Raw genomic sequence first — 24,182 nt, 5'->3', positions numbered from 1 at the left:
AGTTGAGCTTCCCCTTTTGGGTGCAGCTCCCCTTCAGCGAGAAGGTTCTTTATTCTAGCCAGGGTACAGTAATTTTCAGATCTCATAAAACTTGGTGAAAAAAATTGCCTTTTTTTTAACCACTTGACCTCCAGAAGATTTGCCCCGCTTCATGACCAGGCCATTTTTTGCGATACGGCACTGCGTTATTTTAACAGACAATTGTGCAGAGCAGTATCCAAATACAGTTTGTCATTTTTCTCCCACAAATAGAGCTTTCTTTTGTTTTTTGTTTTTTTGCGCTATAAACAAAAAAAAAACACCAAAAAAAAAAAATCCAATATTTTTACCTTTCTGCGATAACTCATAACCAAAAAAAAAAAAAATACTGAATTTCTTCATAAATTTAGGCCAACATGAAACAAAGAAAAGTGACGGCACAAAAAGACCATGTAGTCCATTGAGTTTGCCCTTTTTTTTTGGGGGGGGGTTGGTTGTTTTTTTTTTTTTTTATATCTCAAGCATGTTTGACGCCATTTACTGTCAACCACCTCACTACCTCTGCTGGTATTTTATTCCAAGCATCAACTACCCTTTCAGTAAAATACTAAGATTAGTTTTGAACTTTCCTCCAGTTAGTTTGAGGTCAAGAAAATGTATTCTGCTACATGTTTTTGGTGAAAAAATATCCCAATAAGTGTATATTAATTGGTTTACATAAACGTTATAGCGTCTACAAACTATGGTGTGTGTGTGTGTGTGTATATATACACATACATACATTATATATATATATATATATATATATATATATATATATATATATATATATACATACACACACACACACACACACACACACACACACATATATACACACACACAGCCGTGCTCATAAGTTTACATACCCTGGCAGAATTTATGATTTATTGGCCATTTTTCAGAGAATATGAATAATAACACAAAAACTTTTCTTTCACTCATGGTTAGTGTTTGGCTGAGGCCATTTATTATCAATCAACTTTGTTTACTCTTTTTTAAATCATAATGACAACAGAAACTATCCAATTGACCCTGATCAAAAGTTTGCATACCCCAGGTCTTAATACCATGTATTGCCCCCTTTAACATCAATGACAGCTTGAAGTCTTCTGTGGTATTTGTGGAGGAGGCTCTTTATCTTCTCAGATGGTAAAGCTGCCCATTCCTCTTCGTAAAAAGCCTCCAGTTCCTGTAAATTCTTGGGCTGTCTTACATGAACAGCATGTTTGGGATCTCCCCAGAGGGGCTCAATGATATTGAGGTCAGGAGACTGAGATGGCCACTCCAGAACCTTCACTTTATTCTGCTGGAGCCAATGACAGGACGACTTGACCTTGTGTTTTGGATCATTGTCATGTTGGAATGTCCAACTACGTCCCATGCGTAGCTTCCTGGCCGATGAATGCAAATGTTCCTCCAGTAATTTTGACATTTCCTGTGCCTTTGTAGCTCACACATCATCAAAACATCAGCAACCCACCTCCGAGTTTCACAGTAGGAATGGTGGACCTTTCATCATAGGCCTTGTTGACTCCTCTCCAAATGTAGCGTTTATGGTTGTGACCAAAAAGTTCAATTTTGGTCTCATCACTCCACTCCAAATGACTTTGTGCTCGAAGGTTTGAGGCTTGTCTCTATGCCGTTTGGCATATTGTAATCGGGATACTTTGTGAAATTTGCATAGTAATGGTTTTCTTCTGCCGACTCGACCATGCAGCCCATCTTTCTTTAGGTGCCTCCTTATTGTATATCTTGAAACAGCCACACCACGTTTTCAGAGAGTCCTGTATTTCACCTGAAGTTATTTGTGGGTTTTCCTGAAATTTTAGTTGGTCTACCTGACCGTGGTTTGGTTTCAACAGAACCCCTCATTTTCCACTTCTTGATTACAGTTTGAACACCGATTAGTATTCTCAATTCCTTGGATATCTTTTTATATCCCTTTCCTGTTTTATACAGATCAACTACCTTTTCCTGCAGATCCTTTGACAATTCTTTTGCTTTCCCCATGACTCCAGAAACGTCAGTGCAGCACTGGATGAAAGATGCAAGGGTCTGTCAGGAGTCCAGAAACTCATTGACCTTCTATACACATACTAGTTACAAGCAAACAGATCACAGGTGAGGATGGTGACCTTTAATAGCCATTCAAACCCCTTTGTGTCAACTTGTGTGCATGTTATCAGGCCAAAATCACAAGGGTATATAAACTTGATCAGGGTCATTTGGGTAGTTTCTGTTGTCATTTTGATTTAAAAAGAGTAAACACAGCTGATTGATAATAAATGGCTTCAGCCAAACACTAGCCATGAGTGATTTTATATATATATATATATATATATATTTATTTTTTTATATACTGTAATGGCGGATATTAGCGAATCATAGCGGGCCTGCAAATTGTGCCAGACAATTTTTAAAGGATCCAGTGTCACTATTACAGTGATCAGTGCTAAAAATATGCACTGTCACTGTACTAATGGCACTGGCTGGGAAGGGGTTAACATCAGGGGCGTTCAAAGGGTTAAATGTGTTCCCTGGGAGTGCTTGCTAACTGTGGGGGAGGTGCTTTGAGTGGGGGGGAAAGTAAAGATCCCTGGCTGCTCCTTAGCAGAAACACAGGATCAGTACATTCCCCTTTCATAGAATGGCGGCCTTCCTTGTTTACATAGGCAGAACCCCGTTTTGCCTGTCTCCCGAATGATCGGTACTAGGCACGTGATCTGGCACAGAGCGGCCATCCTGCTGAAGTATCACATGGCTAAGATGCCGGAGGGTTTATTATCAGGTGACTGCTGTGATTGGCTGTGACATGAATGGTAAGCTCTCGATTACAAGAAGCTTTCGTGAGCTTTCCGTTAGCCACTGGTAACTGTGCCAGGAGCACGCAGGGCGCACGTTCTTGGCACTGCTGTTTTTGCAATATTGCACAAAAATATGAAGCCGCTCATCGCCAAAGCACGCCCACCGTGCTGCCTTTACATGCGGTTGGCACCAAGGTGTTAAGAAGCATGTTAAGAGTTCAGGCTTTAGAATGACGTCAGCCTCCAACCTCTCTTTGCTGAAGCCGGGTTCTGTAGTCGGTGCTCTGCTGCTTCACTTGTAGTTCAGCCGCTTCCAGCTTCTCCTCCAGCTCTGTACAGAGTTTCTTCAGCCTCTCATTCTGTGCAGGAAACACAACCAGCATGAGGAACATGTGATCAATGACATCATCGGACAACAAAGATGTAACCTGACATCACTCACCTCTGACCTCTGCATAGCCTGCAGGCTTTCAATGTCTCTGACCTTGGATACCTGCCCCTCACTGCCACCGACATCTACAGCAAGACACACAGAGTCACAATAGACACACAATATGCCGGGGGGGGGGTTCAGTTACAGAAGGGGCAATTTAGAGTGGAAGAAAGGATGGGAGTTGATGAATATTGAATGAAATTGATGGAACAACAAGTGCCAGACCAAGGAAGATTTAAATCAGTAATAAACCCAAAACCAAAATTTATATTGTACCTACCTTACACGAATCATTAGATGTGGTGGCTGCATTTTCTTTTTTTGAGGCCTTTTCCCTTCTGTTTTCACCCGGTGATCTGGCCTGTAACACACCATCTGTATTTGAGCGCCCCCAACCCCCCTACTTGGGATGAAGGAGCAAAGGGGGCACCGTAGATGGATTAGCAGATTTAGATACACTAACAAATTGAAGTCAGTTAATACTTTATAATCAGTTACAGGCAACCCATTTTGTCCCTTTTGGATGAAGGTTTTACATAAATAAGAGCTGATTATTGTAAGCACCCATCAGAGGTAAATGATTTGTTTTATCTCTTTAACTGATACTTTGTAAGGCAGCTTGTTCTTTTGAAAAAAAACAGATCACCAGGTGAAAACAAAGAGGGCATAAAGGGAAAACAACTATAGCTGTAACTCATAAAGACTGAGCTGGAATTTGGATTCAATTTGTAAGTGTATCTAAATCTTCTAGTACATCTAACCCCCTCCTCCCCCCAGACTGACAAATCTGCCATCTATAGGTGCTTCTGTTGCTACTTCCTCCAGAGTGGGGGCGCTCTAATACAGGAGGTGCGTTCATGCCCAGATCACCAGGTGAAAAAAAGCCTAGAAAAACGAATGCAGCCACTAGGGTTTCACCGATCTGTTGCCAGCGGTTTAGACGTTAATGGCTGTGTGTTGAGTTATTTTGAGGGGTCAGCAATTGTACACTGTTATACAAGCTGTACACTCACTACTTTACATTGTAGACAAGTGTCATTTCTTCAGTGTTGTCACATGAAAAGATATAATAAAATATTTACACAAATTTGCGGGGTGTACTCACTTTTGGGAGATACTGTATATTAATCACTTGCCACCAAATCATGTACAGTAAAACCTCGGAATACAAACATAATCCATTCCAGGAGAATGCTTTTAATCCAAAGCACTCACATATCAAAGCGAGTTTCCCCATAGAAGTCAAGGGAAACAAAGAGAATTAGTTCCGCGTTGACTTCTATTGCAATATCACATGTGGCCAGAGGTGGAGAGGGGGGCCCCGGAGAGCCTCGGAAATACTCGGGGACAGCTTGGCCAAACTCAGAAACCTCGGGAATGGAGTATTTCCATGCGTTTCTTAGTAGGGCCGAAACAACTAATCGATTACTATTTTCATAATCGGTTAATCGGCCAGTAGCATAATTGGGTTAACAAAAACTAACACTGGCTGGGAAGGGGTTAACATCAGGGGTCATCAAAGAGTTAAATGTGTGCCTAACAAGTGTATCTGCTACTTTTCTCCATGAACAGAGATGATTTTCAGGGGAAAAAAAAAAGCAGCCAGATCACTGTTTGTAAACTCAGAAATCTGTGCTGCGAGTGGGCACAGCCAATCAGCAAGTATACAGCCAAAATTATCTGCTTAAACCTGCTAAAAAAAAAAAACGAAAAAAAAAATTAAAAAAACTTGTTCTGTGTCCTTTTACAGCACAGCACAGGTCAGCCGGGTCGGTCCGCGCGCCTAAAAAACCCAGAAACAGGCTGTGACGTATGGATACTTTGCCTAGCCTGTGGTTGCTGCCCAACCGCCCACAGAAAATGTAGTGTGGGCTGGCGGGAAGTGGTTAACGCCCCTTTAATCTGTTTTTAATGACATTGTTTCTTACTGTGTTTTTCAGCCTCCTTAAAAACGTCCTCCATTAAAAACTGAACCGCTCCCCGACCCACTCAGTTCCATTTTTTTAGAATAAGCAGTGCAGGTTAGTTGTGGTCATCTTCACTGCTCTTTCTGCACTACAAGTCCCATAGTCCATCTCAGAGTAAACAAGCCAGGATGGCTATGTTGCTCCATACAGTGGGACCAAAGATAGGGGCATTCCTCCATACAGTGGGACCATAGAGAGTGGCTACGTTCCTCCATACAGTGGGACCATAGAGAGTGGCTACGTTCCTCCATACAGTGGGACCATAGAGAGTGGCTACGTTCCTCCATACAGTGGGACCATAGAGAGTGGCTACGTTCCTACATGCAGTGGGACCATAGAGGGTGGCTACGTTCCTCCATACAGTGGGACCATAGAGGGTGGCTACGTTCCTACATGCAGTGGGACCATAGAGGGTGGCTACGTTCCTCCATACAGTGGGACCATAGAGGGTGGCTACGTTCCTCCATACAGTGGGACCATAGAGGGTGGCTACGTTCCTACATGCAGTGGGACCATAGAGGGTGGCTATGTTCCTCCATACAGTGGGACCATAGAGAGTGGCTACGTTCCTCCATACAGTGGGACCATAGAGAGTGGCTACGTTCCTCCATACAGTGGGACCATAGAGAGTGGCTACGTTCCTACATGCAGTGGGACCATAGAGGGTGGCTACGTTCCTCCATACAGTGGGACCATAGAGGGTGGCTACTTTCCTACATGCAGTGGGACCATAGAGGGTGGCTACGTTCCTCCGTACAGTGGGACCATAGAGAGTGGCTACGTTCCTACATGCAGTGGGACCATAGAGGGTGGCTACGTTCCTCCGTACAGTGGGACCATAGAGAGTGGCTACGTTCCTACATGCAGTGGGACCATAGAGGGTGGCTACGTTCCTCCGTACAGTTGGACCATAGAGAGTGGCTACGTTCCTCCATACAGTGGGACCATAGAGGATGGCTACGTTCCTATATGCAGTGGGACCATAGAGGATGGCTACTTTCCTATATGCAGTGGGACCATAGAGGGTGGCTACTTTCCTACATGCAGTGGGACCATAGAGGGTGGCTACGTTCCTCCGTACAGTGGGACCATAGAGAGTGGCTACGTTACTACATGCAGTGGGACCATAGAGGGTGGCTACGTTCCTCCGTACAGTTGGACCATAGAGAGTGGCTACGTTCCTCCATACAGTGGGACCATAGAGGATGGCTACGTTCCTATATGCAGTGGGACCATAGAGGGTGGCTACTTTCCTATATGCAGTGGGACCATAGAGGGTGGCTACTTTCCTCCATACAGTGGGACCATAGAGAGTGGCTACGTTCCTACATGCAGTGGGACCATAGAGGGTGGCTACGTTCCTCCATACAGTGGGACCATAGAGGGTGGCTACGTTCCTCCATACAGTGGGACCATAGAGGGTGGCTACGTTCCTACATGCAGTGGGACCATAGAGGGTGGCTACGTTCCTCCGTACAGTGGGACCATAGAGAGTGGCTACGTTCCTACATGCAGCGGGACCATAGAGGGTGGCTACGTTCCTCCGTACAGTTGGACCATAGAGAGTGGCTACGTTCCTCCATACAGTGGGACCATAGAGGATGGCTACGTTCCTATATGCAGTGGGACCATAGAGGATGGCTACTTTCCTATATGCAGTGGGACCATAGAGGGTGGCTACTTTCCTACATGCAGTGGGACCATAGAGGGTGGCTACTTTCCTACATGCAGTGGGACCATAGAGGGTGGCTACGTTCCTCCGTACAGTGGGACCATAGAGGGTGGCTACGTTACTACATGCAGTGGGACCATAGAGGGTGGCTACGTTCCTCCGTACAGTTGGACCATAGAGAGTGGCTACGTTCCTCCATACAGTGGGACCATAGAGGATGGCTACGTTCCTATATGCAGTGGGACCATAGAGGGTGGCTACTTTCCTATATGCAGTGGGACCATAGAGGGTGGCTACTTTCCTACATGCAGTGGGACCATAGAGGGTGGCTACGTTCCTACATGCAGTGGGACCATAGAGGGTGGCTATGTTCCTACATGCAGTGGGACCATAGAGGGTGGCTATGTTCCTACATGCAGTGGTAACAGAGGGAGATGTTCCTCCATACAGTGGAAGCATAAAGGGTGGCTACATTGCTCCATACAGTGGTACCATTGCTGGTGGCCACGTTCCTACATACCATGGGGGGAGGGGGTCTGGGTTCCTCCATACAGTGGGACCACAGGGGATGGCTAGGTTGCTCCACATAGTGAGACCATAGAGTGTGGCTACATTCCTAAATACAGTGGGACCATAAAGAGGAGCTACATTCCTCCATACAGTGGGACCACACAGGGTGGCCACATTCCTACATACAGTGGTAGTGAAGCAGAGTCATTACAGGTTTTGTTACACTGTTGTCACTTATTGGATGGGAAAGGCGGGGTACATTTACTATAAGCACAGGTGGCGATATGAGGGTATGTGCCTGGAAAAAGGAATTTTCCACATTTTGTCACGTTACAACCAAAAACGTAAATGTATTTTATTGGGATTTAATGTGATGGACCAACACAAAGTAGCACATAATTGTGAAATGGAAGGAAAATTATAAATGGTTTTCATTTTTTTTTTTTTTTTTACAAATACGTGAAAAGCGTGGGAGGCATTTGTATTCAACCCCCCTGCGTCGATACTTTGTAGAACCCCCTTTTCTCTGCAATTACAGCTGCAAGTCTTTTTGGGGATGTCTCTACCAGCTTTGCACATCTAGAGGGACATTTTAGCCCATTCTTCTTTGCAAAATATCTCAAGCTCTGTCAGATTGGATAAAGGGGCGTCTGAACAGCAATTTTTAATGCTTGCCACAGATTCTCAAATGGATTTAGGTCTGGACTTTGACTGGGCCATTCTAACACATGAATATGCTTTGATCTAAACCATTCCATTGTAGCTCTGGCTGTATGTTTAGGGTCGTTGTCCTGCTGGAAGGTGAACCTCCGCCCCGGTCTCAAGTCTTTTGCAGACTCTTAACAGGTTTTCTTCTAATATTGCCCTTTATTTGGGTCCATACATCTTCCCTGTCCCTGCTGAAGAAAAGCATCTCCACAACATGATGCTGCCTCCACCATGTTTCACAGTGTGGGTGGTGTGTTCAGGGTGATGTGCAGTGTTAGGTTTCTGCATTATGCTTTTAAGCCAAAAAATTTTAATTTTGGTCTCATCGGACCACAGCAACAAAATCCATGTTTAATGTGTCTCCCACATGGCTTCTCGCAAACTGTCAATGGGACATCTTATGGCTTTCTTCTTGCCACTCTTCCATAAAAGGTCAGATTTGTGGAGAGCACGACCAATAGTTGTCCTGTGGACAGATTCTCCCCCCTGAGCTGTGGATCTCTGCAGCTCCTCCAGTTACCATGGGCCTCTTGGCTCTTCTCTGATGAATGTTCTCCTTGCCCGGCCTGTTAGTTTAGGTGGACGGCCATGTCTTGGTAGGTTTGCAGTTGTGCCATACTCTTTCCATTTTTGGATGATGGATTGAACAGTGAGATGTTCAAAGTTTGGTTTTTATATATATATATATATATATATATATATATATATATATATATATATATATATATATATATATATATATATATATATATAACCTACCCCTGCTTTATCCCTGACCTGTCCGGTGGTTTACTAAGGTTCTCTAACAAACGTCTGAGGGCTTGCAGAACAGTTGCATTTATAGTGAGATAAAATTACACACAGGTGGACTCTATTTACTAATTCAGTGACTTCTGAAGGCAATTGGCTACACTAGATTTTAGTTAGGGGTATCAGAGTAAAGGGGGCTGAATACAAATGTACACCACACTTTTCACATTTTTATTTGTAAAAAAGGATTTAAAAAAAAAAAAATGTATTCATTTTCCATCCATTTTACAATTATGTGCCACTGTGTAAAATCCCAATAAAATTCATTTACATTTTTGGTCGTAACATGACAAAATGTGGAAAATTTCAAGGGGTATGAATACTTTTACCAAGACACTGTATACACAGGGAGTATGATGAAGACGGGGAGATGTGTTTTGCCTGGAGTGGTTTTCTCCACGCTGAGTACACAGCACTCCTCTGTCTGATGATCCATCCGGGGCTGGTGTACACTTGACACACCTCTGTCTCCCCCGACTTCCCTCCACAGACCATCAGAACTGCTACAGCCCAGCGCTCTGGATCCTCACTGTACGGGGTACGCCTGTCACTTCCCCCTCAGCACTATCTACATCATATGGAGGGAGGGGTCTCACTTGTTCCCCCCCCCCCCCCCCCCCCACAGCATGTAAAATACATATCTAACACGTCACCATGTTTCTAGGTAAATATAATGGTAAAGGTGCTATTGACATGAAACTTTCACCACATGTCGGTAACAATCCATTCAAAGGCACTAGTGCCGCGCGATTCTGGTCAAAAGGAGAACCACGATTTTTTTTTTTTTTTTTGCTTAGAATAAAAAGATCACAATTCTTGCGACGTAAAATCTTTCACATTGTACAAAAAAAAAAAAAAAAAAAAAAAAAAAGAGAAGAAGAATGGGCTAACTTTACTGGTTAGTTTTTTTTTTTATTATTTATTAAAGTAATTTTTTCCAAAAAAATTGCATTTGAAAGACCACTGCACAAATACAGGGTGACATAAAATATTGCAAAAACCACCATTTTATTCTCTACAAAAAATAAAAAAAAAGTATATATTTAATATATTTGGGGGTTCTAAGTAATTTTCTAGCAAAAAAATATGATTTTAACTTAAAACAAACAAATATCAGAAAAAGGTTTGGACTCCTTCACACGGACGTGCCCATGTACGGAACCTGCTCTGCTCAGCGGGGGACTGCTCCATCGATCCCCGCTGAGCAGGAAGATGATACACTGTGCAGGGACGGACCTGTCAGAGCACCACTCTCCCCTATGGGGGGAGGGAAAAAAAAAAAAAAAAAAAAAAACGGACGATGACGGACCATAGAGTCCGTCGTCACCCAATCCAATGATGGATGGAAAAAATAGGTTTTTCCTCCATCACACTTTTTTGGATTGGAGCAGGTCGGATATCAGCGGACTTGTCACCGCTGACATCCGTCCCTCCATAGACCACTACTGCGGAGTGTCCGTTCAGGTCCGCCTAAAAAAACACTGACAGGCAGACCCGAACCGATCGTCCGCGTGAAAGGGGCCTTAGTGTTTAAGTTAAAAAAAAAATAAATAAAAAAAAAATAAAAAAAAAAATAAAAAAAAAAAAAAAAACTTTCCTCACATCACACAGGAAGTTTTTTCCATTGACAAATTGTTACAATGTTTAGACTTATGCCAGCCATACACGGATCAAATTTCGAAAACATTTTATTTCGAAAATCGCATCTAAGAATTTTCGGACCAATTTGCCACCATTAGTGGGGCTGCAGCAAGAGGCGATTTTCGTGCGGCAATCAAATTTGAGGAATCGGACATGTTGAAAAAATTTTTAAAAACAAAACGAGAAATGTAATAAGAAAAAAAAAAAATGCACGAAATGTGCAAGAAAAGAAAATTTTTGGAGAGAAAAGAAGATTCCCGGCCATGAGAATTTTTTTCTGTAGCAACACGAGATGAAATTGAAAGCTTGGTCAGCTGAATTTCGAAAATCAATGGTGGCGCCATCGGATCACAAAAAATAAATAAATAAAACCCTTTCCGATTTTGAAAAGAAAAGTCGTTCAAAATTCAACCATGTATGGTCTGCAATAGTTCAACTGATAAAGAATGTTGTGATTCTTGGCAGACTGCCCAGTTTTTCTCTTTCCTTTCTTTTGATGGTTGTGGCTTCAGAAGAGCAGAGAGAATTCTTTGCATAGAAAGAATCGTGAAACATTTATCAAGAGCGCAACAGGGAAAGAATTGCGATGATTCTTGACGATTAAACGTGCAGCTCTAAAAGACACCAAAACAAATACATTCAGAAATGAAGTTCTGTGTAATAAAATAGGACACAGGAAAAAGTATCGAATGCACTAAAAGAAATGTATTACTTTGTACAAAATCCTTAGTTGGTAATGACGGTGAAGACGCTTCCTGTATGGAGAAACTAGTCGCATGCGTTGCTCAGGTGTGATTTTTGGCCCAATTTTCCACACAGTCTTCCAATCTTGAAGGTTCTTCGGGCCTCTTCTATCAACTCTGATCTTTAGTTCTTTCCACAGATGTTCTATTGGATTCAAGTCAGGCGATTGGCTGGTCCATTCCAGCAGATTTATTTTTTCTTTCTTTAACCACTTGCCGACCGCCTCACGGTGATGTACGTCATTTTTTTGAAGAGGGATATCTCGGTAACGGCAGCAGCTGCTGCCACAACCGAGATATCCATCTCTTCAGGTGGCGGTCGGCTGTACGATAACGGTGGTCTCCGCGGCAGATTCGCCGCGAGATCACCGCTATCGGCGGCGGGAGAGGTGCCACCCCCCCTCCCGCACCTTCCGCCGCTTACCGGAGCCGTCGGTAGCGGCGGAGGCGATCGGGTCCTCTTCCTAGCTGGGCATAGAGACAAGTGAGGCTAAGATGGCCCCCACTCGTCTCTATACCATAGGAGGGCGGAAGCGACGTCAAAACGTCACTTCCGCCCATACCTCTTAAAAGGTATTTTTTTTTTTTTAAATGTCAGATTTTTTTGATTTTTTTTTTTTTTTTTGCATTTTAGCCCAAATATGAGATCTGAGGACTTTTTGACCCCCCAGATCTCATTTAGGAGGACCTGTCATGCTTTTTTATATTACAAGGGATGTTTACATTCCTTGTAATAGAAATAAAAGTGATCCATTTTTTTTTTTTTTTTAAACATTGTAAAAATAAATAAAATCAATTAAAATAAATAAGAAAAAAAATTTTTTTTTTTTTTAGAAAACACCCCGTCACGACGAGCTTGCGCACAGAAGCGGGCGCATACGTGAGTAGCGCCCGCATATGAAAACGGTGGTCAAACCACACATGTGAGGTATCGCCGCGATCGGTAGAGCGAGAGCAACAATTCTAGCCCTAGACATCCTCTGTAACCCAAAAAATGCAACCTGTAGAATTTTTTAAATGTCGCTTATGGAGATTTTTGAGGCTAAAAGTTTGATGCCATTCCACGAGCGGGCGCAATTTTGAAGCGTGACATGTTGGGTATCAATTTACTTGGCGTACCACTATCTTTCACAATATAAAAAAAAATTGGGCTAATTTTACTGTTGTCTTATTTTTTTTATTCAAAAAAGTGCATTTTTTCAAAAACAAAAGTGCGCTTGTAAGACCGCTGCACAAATACGGTGTGAAAAAAAGTATTTCAAATGACAGCCATTTTATTCTCTAGGGTGTTAGAAAAAAAAAAACAATATAAAATGTTTGGGAGTTCTAAGTAATTTTCTAGCAAAAAAAAAACATGAAAACACCAAGTCTGAAAAAGAGGCCTGGTCCTTAAGTGGTTAAAACCAATGGAGAGTTTCCTTGGCTTTGTGTTTGGGATGATTGTCTTGCTGAAATGTCCGCCCTCCTCGTTTCATCTTCATCATCCAGATAGATGGCAGCAGATTTTTATGAAGAATGTCTTGGTACATTTTTCCATTCATCCTTCCTTCAATGATATGAAGTTTGTCGGTACCGTATGTGGAAAAACAGCCCCGCCCACACCATGTTCCCACCTCCAAACGTCACTGTTGGTATGGGGGGTGTTTTCGGGTTGATGTGCCATTTGACCTCCAAACATGGTGTGTATTATGGCATCCAAAGAGTTCTGTTTTGGTCTCATCTGACCACACTGTATTCTCCCCGTATTTCACAGGCTTGTCTAAATGTTGTGCCGCAAACTTTAAACGAGATTCACCATGTTTTTTCTTCAGCAATGGAGTGTTGTGTGGTGAGCGTTCATACAGGCCATGTCAGGTGAGTGCATTACTTACTGTGTACCCCAAAATCCAGGTCTTTCTGAAGCTCTCCACAGGTAGTCCTTGGCTCTTGGACAACTCTTCTGAGAATTCTTTTCACTCCTCTGTCAGAAATCTTGTGAGGAGCACCTGGTCGTGGCCGGTTTATGGTGAAATGTTCTTTCTACTTCCGGATTATGGCCCCAACAGTGCTCACTGGAACATTCAGAAGTTTAGAAATCCATCTGTAAACCAATGTCATCAGTATGTTTTCCCAACAATGAGGTTGTGAAGATCTTGGGAGCTCTTTGCTTTTACCCATCATGAGATGTTCCTTGTGGGACACCTCGGTAACGAGACACCTTTCTATAGGCCATCAGTTGAGACTTAACCAGCTGATATTAATTTGCACTTACAAGGGGCAGAATAATTACTGATATATTTCAGTTGGTGTCTTGGCTTCCCATGCCTTTTTTTGCACCTCCCTTTCTTCGTGTGTTCAATACTTTTTCCCTGTGTCATTCCATTTTATTACACAGAACTTCATTTCTGAACTTGTTTTGGTGTCTTTGTATGTATGGATCGCACGGATTGTTACCAACGTGGTGACAATTTCATGTCAATAGGACCTTTAGAAATATATTTACCTAGAAAAATGGTGACGTGTTCAATACTTATTTTACCCGCTGTGTGTGTGTAGATTGGTTGGAGGGGTGATGTTTATGGGGGAGGGGCCTCCCCTGTCTCTCCACCCTCCAGCAATATATAGATGGGAGGAGGGGACTGACCCATATATATTATGGGATATTTGGGGGAGGGGGTGATATGTAGATGGGGGGAGGGGACTCCCCTGTATTTATTATGGTATATGTGGGGGGAAGAGTGGTATATAGATGGGGATGGGACTCACCTGCATATATTATGGTATGGGGGAGGGGTGGTATATAGATTGGGGAGGGGACTCAACTGTATAGATTATGGTATGTATGGGGGAGGGGTGGTATGTAGACTGGAGAGGGGACTCAACTGTATGTATTATGGTATGGGGGAGGGGTGGTATATAGATGAGGGAGGAGACTCGCCTGTATATATTATGGTATGGGGGGGAGGGGTGGCATATAGATGAGGGAGGAGAATCATCTGTATATATTATGGTATGTGGGGGAGGGGTGGTATATAGATAGGGGAGGGGACTTGCCTGTATATATTATAGTATGGGGGGGGAGGGTGGTATATAGAGATGGAGGGAGGGGACTGATGTGCATAATATGGTATGGAGGGGGATGGTGGTATATAGATGGGGGATGGGACTTGCCTGTATATATTATGGTATGGGGGTGGTATATAGAGATGGGGGAGGGGACTCACCTGTATATATTATGGTATGGGGGGGGGGGGACTCATCTGTATATATTATGGTATGGAGGGGTGGTATATAGAGCTGGGGGGAGGGGACTCACCTGTATATATTATGGTATGGGGGGTGTGGTATATAGAGATGGGGGAGGGGACTCACCTGTATATATTATGGTATGGGGGGGGACTCATCTGTCTATATTATGGTATGGAGGAGGAGGGGTGGTATATAGAGCTGGGGGGAGGGGACTCACCTGTATATATTATGGTATGGGGGGAGGGGACTCACCTGTATATATTATGGTATGGGGGGTATACAGAGATGGGGGGAGGGGACTCACCAGTATATATTATAGATGGTATGGGGGTGTGGTATATAGAGATGGGGTGGGAGGGGACTCACCTGTATATATTATGGTATGGGGGGGTATACAGAGATAGGGGGAGGGTACTCACCTGTATATATTATGGTATGGGGGGGGGGGGACTCATCTGTATATATTATGGTATGGAGGGGGAGGGGTGGTATATAGAGCTGGGGGAGGGGACTCACCTGTATATATTATGGTATGGGGGTGTGGTATATAGAGATGGGGGAGGGGACTCACCTGTATATATTATGGTATGGGGGTGTGGTATATAGAGATGGGGGAGGGGACTCACCAGTATATATTATGGTATGGGGGTGTGGTATATAGAGATGGGGTGGGAGGGGACTCACCTGTATATATTATGGTATGGGGGGGGGGGTATACACAGATAGGGGGAGGGGACTCACCTGTCTCCTCAGCCCCCTCCAGTAACATGTCTTTGGTGAAGTTGGAGATATGACCGGATAGGGAGGACAGGCTTCCCCCGACCTGCCCCAGGGATTGCCCCAGGCCGGAGCCCAGCCCTCCCAGCCAGGAAGACATGTCTGTAGGTTCCCCCGGGGAGGGGTGCGCACTAGACGGACGGAGCCCTCAGGAAGGTCCGAGGCTTCACCAGGACGTCCCAGGACCAGCGGGCCTCATATCCCGGCACGGCTCTCCCCGGTCACCGCTCACTTCCCGGACACCGAGCCGCTCTCCGCCAACTCGACGGCCGCCATGACACTCGCCTCTCTATGGTGTCACCGGAGCGACGTGTCCACAGCGCGCTGCATGCTGGGACGGCGAGAGGTCCTCCAGGGGCGGGGCCAGACAACAGACACGTGGCCGGAGAACTGTCAGCTGAGGAATAACAATGTCACGTGACAGCCGGCATCTTAAAGGGGAAATGTCAGTTGCTCATCCCACTCTGACCTGAGCCTGGTTGTGGTCACCCCTTCCCCCCCCCCCCCCCAGGCTGGGGTCACCCCTCTCCAGCTCCTACTCCCTCCGGCTGGGGTCACCCCTCTCCATCCCCTCCCTCAATCCCCCCGGCTGAAGTCACCTCTCTCCATCCCCCCCTCCAGCTGGAGTCACCTCTCTCCATCCCCTCCCCCGGCTGGAGTCACCCCCTCTCAGTCCCCCTGCAGCTGGGGTCACCTCACAGCATTATGCCCCAACTGGGGTCACCTCACACTATGGCTGGGAATGTCTTCACCGCCATGACCCCAGACTGAACCCAACCTCGGTGTCACCCATCGCTGGACGAGAGGCAGCGAGAATATGACATCAGCAGTGGCCAGGGCTATCAGGAGTGATCGGGGGCATTTTCCCTACCATCTTCTGTTATATACAGCAATATTCCACCAGTCCTAGGTACACCCCCAGCAGGGCATCATCACCCAGGGTGGGGGTCACAGTACTTGAGGGCCATGAGTGACTTGCGTATTTACATACTAAGTCCAGGAGGAAGGCATGCCGCTACCTGCAACAAAAGAGGAGGAAGCGCCGATCACCTCGCTGGACCCGCAAGAAGATTGCATAGAAAAAAGGTATGTACAGTATAAGGGTGTTTTTTTTTTTTCTTTTTTAAAGATGGAGGGGAAGCGAAAGAAAATAGACTGTGCACTGGAGTTCGGCTTTAATATCTATTTGCTGGGCAGTGACTCCATGTGGCCTGAGATAGCATGCTTCCTGCTAAATGCTGTGGTTTGTTTACACGTTTTATATTTATAGTGATGTGGAGGCACCACAGCGCCCATCACCCTGGAAGTGTCACATAACAGCAGCACACGCAGCTCTGCAAGAAAGCACTCTTCTCTTCATCCAAAGGGCTGAATTTATAAAGCTTGTTTGAGCTGTCAGAAAGCAGGGAGAGGAGAGCTTAAAATACATTCTGGAGAGCTCAGTGAGGAGAGCTCAGAGTTGATTGAAGGGAAGGGACACGCCCCCCCCCCCCCCTTTTCACGCAGCAACAGCGGTGAGGCTGTCAATCACAGGCTGTGTCCTGAAGCTCCCTCCCCTGTCACCTTTTTTCTGTTGGTGTCAGGAAAATTTGTCAGAAGTGACTCATGCTGATAGCTGAGGAAAGAAGCAGAAAACAGAAATGAAACTTAGTGCTCTGGATTGAGATAAGTACACATGGTAGAAGGATATGCTTTATTCATAGATCATTTCCCTTTTAATTTTTTTTTTATTTTTTTTCTCCATAGCAACAGGATCATGTTCAAGCAAACCTGTCAACTAATTGAAAGTGAAGGTCCTGCTCAGGGAGCCGACTCCATAAGGTTAATGTTATTAGCTAGAAAGCACCCGGTGTGCCCCTCTGAAACTAGTTTTACTTTGATACTATGAGCCTGAATTCATGTCTAGGCCCCGAGTACCATCACCCACGTCATGAGATGGGTGAAGACCATTACTACGATTTTTGTAGGGGAAGGAGCGCTAAACTGTAAATTAAGGTTAGGTGGGGCATAAGGAGCTACCCTAGAGCTAGATTGCTACAATACATCTGTCTTTGCCAGTCCAGATTGTCTGGCTTGACTACTCTTTCTTGCTCTGGCTGAACCGGTCTACTTTTTTTCCTATTGCGTGCCTTGACCTCTGGCTGAACCTAACTACCCTTTTGCCTGCCTGCTGCTTTGACCTCTGCCCTGAAAACTCGCTTGTCTTCTCCCTGACTCTACCTCTGCCTGGATCCGACTCCACCTTTGCCCATACCTGACTACTCGCTTGTCTGCTGCTTGACTCTACCTCTGCCCGGACCTGACTCCTTCTGTGTCTGCTGCCTGACTCAACCTCTGTCTGGACCTGACTACTGCCTGACTCCACCTCTGCCTGGACCTGACTCCTCCCCTGTCTGAGGCCTTACTCCTTCCTTGTCTGCTGCCTGACTCCAACTCTGCCCTGAACTGACTACTCCCTTGTCTGCTGCCTGACTCCACCTTTGCCCAGACCCAACTACTCCCTTGTCTTCTGCCTAGCTCCACCTCTACCAGGACCAGACTACTCCCTCGTCTGCTGCCTGACTCAACCTCTGCCAGGACCTGACTACTCCCTTGTCTGCTGCCTGACTCAACCTTCTCCCTTCTCTGCTGCCCGGCTCCACCTCTGCCTGGACTTGACTACTCCCTCATCTGCTGCCTGACTCCACCTCTGCCTGGAGCCAACTGCTCCCTTGTCTGCTGCCCGACTCCACCTCTGCCTGGACCTGACTACTCCCTCATCTGCTGCCTGACTCCACCTCTGCCTGGAGCCAACTACTCCCTTGTCTGCTGCCCGACTCCACCTCTGCCTGGACCTGACTACTCCCTCATCTGCTGCCTGACTCCACCTCTGCCAGGACCTGACTACTCCCTTGTCTGCTGCCCGACTCCACCTCTGCCTGGATTTGACTACTCCCTCATCTGCTGCCTGACTCCACCTCTGCCTGGAGCCAACTGCTCCCTTGTCTGCTGCCCGACTCCACCTCTGCCCATACCCGACTACTCGCTTGTGTGCTGCTTGACTCTACCTCTGCCTGGACCACACTCCTTCTGTCTGCTGCCTGACTCAACCTCTGTCTGGACCTGACTACTCCCTTGTCTGCTGCCTGACCCAACCTCTGCCCAAACCTGACTACTTCCTCGTCTGCTGCCTGATTCCACCTCTGCCCATACCCGACTACTCGCTTGTCTGCTTCCCGACTCCACCTCTGCCCATACCTGACTACTCGCTTGTCTGCTGCTTGACTCTACCTCTGCCTCTGCCTGGACCACACTCCTTCTGTCTGCTGCCTGACTCAACCTCTGTCTGGACCTGACTACTGCCCGACTCCACCTCTGCCTGGACCTGACTCCTCCCTTGTCTGCTGCCTGGCTCAACCTCTGTCTGGACCTAACTACTGTACTCCCTTGTCTATTGCCTGACTCCACCTCTACCAGGACCTGACTACTCGCTTGTCTACTGTGTGATATTACCTCTGCCCATACCTGACTACTTGCTTGTCTGCTGCCAAACTCAACCTCTGCCCGGACCTGACTCCTCCCTTGTCTGATGCCTAACTTGTCCTCTGCCTGAACCTGATTACTCTCATCTGCCGCTTGTGAACAGTCTCTGCACTGTAGTGCTTATATCCAGCAGTCTCTATGTGGATTAATCCTGAGGGAAACAACTTGTGGCCATTTGCAACAAAGAAAGCCAGGGAGCGTCAGGGGTTCCAGCCCATCACCCCTTTCCAGGGGGGCCCTGATGAAGACCAACTATTGCTGAGACTCCTCCCCTTGGGGAACCCGTTTCACATCCCAGGTGGTTCTTTAGCAGAAATGCTCAGAAGCAGTGAGATATCCCTGGAAATGACCCTGAAATGCTCCCAATCTGATCAGTGCCTGCAGTATTTTCCAGATCAGTGTACTGTACCCACAACTATTCCAAAACCCTCAACAGCGCTGCAGTGACAGTATACAAGGAAATTTGGGAAAAAGCTTTGAACTCTGCCTAAATGCCGCACATATCCATCACAGAGCAGCTTCTGTGTGAAGAGCACACTGACTGCGCGCTCCCAGCACAGAGAGAGCTCCTAATCCTGGATTATCAGTAGCTAGCAGGACCGCTCCCAATCATGTGACCACTGTGACAGCCAATCACAATGGACACATGATCGTCAATCCTATCTGCCCCCTGGACATTCTGAACTTTTTTTTTTTTTTTTTTTTTTTTAAAGGGACACTGGAGTGGGGGAGGAAGGGGTTAATGTCAAAATATTTTTTTTTTATTTTCCCAATTTGCAGCTTCTGTAATTATCTATAGATTAAATGCAATATGGAAACATGGCAGCGTTCTGTACAGTTTCCTGCTTGTGTGAAGCAATCTGCTCCATGATAAAAGTCAGGTTTTAGGCATCCTCTGTGTAAAGGTAAATAAATTCTGCTCTCGTCTCTAAAAAATGAAAATATAAATAAACTTATAAGAGTAAATACTTAATCCAAACACTATTCCTAAACACAAAAAATTACGCAAATATAAATGGTGAAAACGTGTGTGTAAAAACACCCTGGAAATAATTAATGTAATGTTATAAAAATGCAAAAAATGATTTATGTGTAAAAATTAAAAACAAAATCGATATAAAATTTGAAGGGACTATGTGAAAAAAAATCGAAAAAATAAAGATGGGTCATATATGTTACATGTGAAATAATGACAGTTAAAAAAAGCTTCTGAAACACACCAACCTACATAAAAAAAAAAAAAAAACGATCAACAAGTCAACGCACAAATACATATGAAAATGTGTGTGTATATATATATATATATATATATATATAATGATAAAACCTAAAAAAAAGTCCAAAAACCTACAAAAAAAAAAAAAATATATATATATATAAAACATTTTTTCTTAATATTTATACTATAAATGTCCAGATCGGGGAGATAAAAACAGCTGGTGTGATCCTACAGACTCTGTGGCCGTATCGAATTCATCGTACACAGGTATATCAGATATTGCACATCGATCTTTGCGGGGGGGGACAAAACAAGCCGCCCAGACGGCTTCTTACCAGATCTGATGGACTCCTAATTACGGGAGTCGTTCTCACAAGAGGGACTTAAAGTGGTTGTAAACCCTTACAAACCACTTTGACCTACAGGTAAGCCTAGATTAAGGCTTACCTGTAGGTCCAAGAAATATCTCCTAAACCTATATGGTTTAGGAGATATTTGCCCGAAAACAGGCACCGCTGTCTACGGCGCATGCGCCGTAGACAGCGGCACGCAGGCGAACTGAGCGCGGCATTCTCAACGATGGAGCTGCCGCGCATGTCGGCTCACGTGCGCATGCGCGGGAGTGACGTCATCGCGGCTTCGCCGAATGACAGCGGCGGAGCTGCGAGACCCCACCAAGAAGATAGATGCGGCGGACTACAGGGGAGAGCGGTGACTTCGCTGGCTCCTGTGTCAGGTAAGTGACACATAATGGACTACTATGCGATGCGATGCGATGCGATGCGATGCATAGTAGTCCATTATGCTTTGCCTTTGCAGGGAATGAAAGAGGAAGTAAACTCATCAGGGTTTACTTCCTCTTGAAGGAACCAGCTTCTGGTCTCCAGCTCTTCAGTAATCTGTATGCACACCTGCCTGTTTCTCCTCAATCACGGGGCTGTTTTCCTGGATGGTGAGCCACAGATCTCTCATGGTCTTGTTACACAACTATTTCCATAGTGTTATAGCAAAAAATAAAAAATAAAGCGGTTCTTTATTTTAATAGCTCAGCTCAGAGATTCCATTCAGTATTTATAACAGGAGGGAAAAAAAAAAAACAGAGGGGAACTCGTGTGTGGTAAATTCTTTGGGAGTTTATTCCAACGATAAAAACTTTTCCAAGTACATTTAAAAGGATAATATATATATATAAAAAAAAAATAAAAAATCATTCACATTGCCTGCTGTTGTGTGGCGACACCATGGATAGTTTTCCTACAGACAGTTTTCCTTAGTCGATGCTTTTTACTAGGAAACTGGTCGGTAGGAGAGCTGTCCGTGACGTCACCGTGCACCAGCAGGCAATGTGAATTAACTTTTGTTGCTGCTGCTTTTTTATTTTATTTTTTTATATTATCCTTTTAAATGTTGGAATAAACGCCTAAAGAATTTACCGCACACGAGTTCCCCTGTTTTTTTTTTTTCTCCTTTTATAAAACCTGAATGGAATCTCTGAGCTGATAAAATAAAGTTCCCAGTTCCCCATTGATAACGTCATTTATGACGAAACGCGTCTGGGAAGGTACGCAGTGACGCCACCACGCTCTACGAGGGGAGGACAGGCTTTTGAATGCCGGCCGGCTTTTAGCGTTTTATTTTCGATGCTGTTTTAATGGATACCTTACATAAGTGCAATAGTTTATAGTATAATAAAATATCTGAATGGTTTTACACTATGGAGGCATCTTTCGCTTTCTTGGGCTAATGCTGGTGACATACCAGATTGCCTGACTGTGGAAGTTGTTTTTTGCGATGCTGCCATACACTTGGGATAGCAGATCATTTAGCGTTTGACGCAAGGGTTAACGACACGGATGATTTATTATTAAGACTACAATTTGACACGGATGATTTACTATTAAAGCAGGAGTCCGCCGGGAGTTCCGCCGTTTTTTTTTTTTTTTTTTAAAGCCAGCAGCTACAAATACTGCAGCTGCTGACTTTTAAAATAAGGACACTTACCCGCCCAGCGCGCCCGCGATGTCGGCACCCAAAGCCGATCTCTCGATCGTCTCTCGGGTGCTGCCGTCGCCATCTTGGGTATGGGAATCAGGAAGTGGAGCCTTTCGGCTTCATTTCCCAGTTCCCTACTGCGCATGCGCGAGTCGCGCTGCGCAATAAGGATGGTCCCCGCTGCCTCTGGGATTTGTGTGTTTCCCAGTAGGCAGCGGGGGACTTTCGGAAAGGGGCGTAATCTACGCCCCTTTCCGCAGAGAGCTATCCCGGAAGTGGGTGCAGATACCTGTACTGTACAGGTACCTGCACCCCCCTCCCCCCTGAAAGGTGCCAATTGTGGCGCCGGAGGGGGGGGGGGATTCCAATGAGCGGAAGGTCCACTTTAGGGTGGACCTCCGCTTTTAGGCTACAATTTGACCTGTATCTGGTAAGCGCATTTTAATCTCGGTGACGGGCACTGGTTTGCAGTTTCGTGTGGATTCACCGCGGTGTCCTGATAAGAACATACATAGTGGACTCTATCTTTCAGCTTTTGCTCCCTTCAAGCTGTTTTTCTGTTATATATTTTTTAATGTTCTTTTTGCTCAAATTTAATTTGTGCGATATTAATGTTATTTATATAATAGGCAACAAATATTCATTTATTTATGTGTGTGCGATTAATTCTTTAGGTATTTTTCATTATTTTTGAATAGGGTTAGTGGCGCAGCTTTCCAAATCTTTCTATGATAAAATAAAGAACCGCTTAATTTTTTTTTTGCTAAAACACTCAAATTGAAATAGTTGTGTAACAAGACCATGAGAGATCTGTGGCTCACCATCCAGGAAAACAGCCCCGTGATTGAGGAGAAACACAGGCAGATTGCTGAAGAGCTGGAGACCAGAAACTGGTTCCTTCAATCCCTCTTGCGAGAACAACTCCCGTAATTAGGAGTCCATCAGATCTGGTAAGAAGCCATCTGGCTGCTTGTTTTGTCCCCCCACAAAAGGATCGATGTGCAATATTCATTTCCCCGCTCAGGACACTATATAGTGTGTGTGTGTGTGTGTGTGTGTGTGTGTGTGTGTGTGTGTGTGTGTGTGTGTGTGTGTGTGTGTGTGTGTGTGTGTGTGTGTGTGTGTGTGTGTGTGTGTGTGTGTGTGTGTGTGTGTGTGTGTGTGTGTACTTTTTTTGAGGTTTTATCATCATATACAAATTTTCATATGCACTTGTGTGTTGAATTGTTGATCATTTATTTTTGTCTGTAGGTTGGTGCGTTTCAGAAGCTTTTTTTTTACTGTCGTTATTTCACATGCAGCATATATGACCCATCTTTAATTTTTTTTTTTTTTTCCACATAGTCCCTTCAATTTTTTTTTTTTTTTTTACATTTTTACACATAAATAATTTCTTGCATTTTTATCACGATTTTTATAAAAATTACGTTAATTATTTCCAGGGTGTTTTTACACACACATTTTCACCATTTTTATATTTGTGCAACTTTTTGTGTTTAGTAATTTAGGCATCCTCTGCAACAAAAAATACATTTTTGGTGAGATAATCCCCGAGGGCTCATTTACACTTGCTTCAACTTTAACACACATTAAAGCGCCTACCGCTTCAACATGTTTTTTGGATGCGTTTTTGATGCAAGTTTGGCTTGAAAAATAAATAAAAAAAATGAAAAAAGTCAGCAGTCACAGCCGGGCACCCACTGCGCATGCGTGAGCCGCGACCGGTCACGTGTCCCAGATGATTGCCTAGAGGGAGGGGGGGGAGAGGTGATCTCCCTTCCTGCGCAGAGGGAAGCAACATCAGGAGCCCAGGCACTGAAGGAGGCAGATTTGGAGGGACCACATAGCAACAGGCATTATAAGTTAAAAAATAAATAAAAAATCTCGCAAATTTTTTTTTTTTATGCACATTTTTTTATTTATTTTTTTGTGTGTGGAACTCCACTTTAATCTCGGCAAATGCCCTGTGTGTATATTTATTTATTTTCGATTTGTTTTAAAAGAGCCAAGTAGTACCCCCCACTTAGCAGATCCCCAGCTTATGGGTACCCGCGTTCAGCAGATCCCCAGCTCATTAGTACCTTTGTGCAGCAGATTCCCCGCTCAATAGTAACCAGTCACCTCTGCTGTTCCCC

The 24,182-nt window shown here is 44.7% G+C and overlaps 1 protein-coding gene across 1 annotated transcript in view; it reads right to left on the bottom strand.

Moving 5' to 3' along the window:
- The window catches only part of TRIP11 (thyroid hormone receptor interactor 11), a 124,735-nt gene extending 109,094 nt beyond the window's left edge, over positions 1 to 15,641 (bottom strand). Inside the window, exons 1-3 of the mRNA XM_077466751.1 lie at positions 15,279 to 15,641; positions 3,268 to 3,341; positions 3,074 to 3,184 (exon numbers count right to left, since the gene is read on the bottom strand). Of these exons, the coding sequence (XP_077322877.1) occupies positions 3,074 to 3,184; positions 3,268 to 3,341; positions 15,279 to 15,414 (321 nt within the window). The 5' untranslated portion in view covers positions 15,415 to 15,641. The remainder of the gene's footprint in view (positions 1 to 3,073; positions 3,185 to 3,267; positions 3,342 to 15,278) is intronic.
- Between the last annotated feature and the right edge of the window lie 8,541 nt (positions 15,642 to 24,182).

The sequence above is a fragment of the Lithobates pipiens genome, unplaced genomic scaffold (genome assembly GCF_037356315.1).
Source record: "Lithobates pipiens isolate NorthernLeopardFrog02 unplaced genomic scaffold, aLitPip1_a1.2 Scaffold_37, whole genome shotgun sequence".
Classification (NCBI taxonomy): Eukaryota; Metazoa; Chordata; class Amphibia; order Anura; family Ranidae; genus Lithobates; species Lithobates pipiens.
Note: the sequence above shows the minus strand (reverse complement) of the source record. Positions and strands in the feature narration are given on the sequence as shown.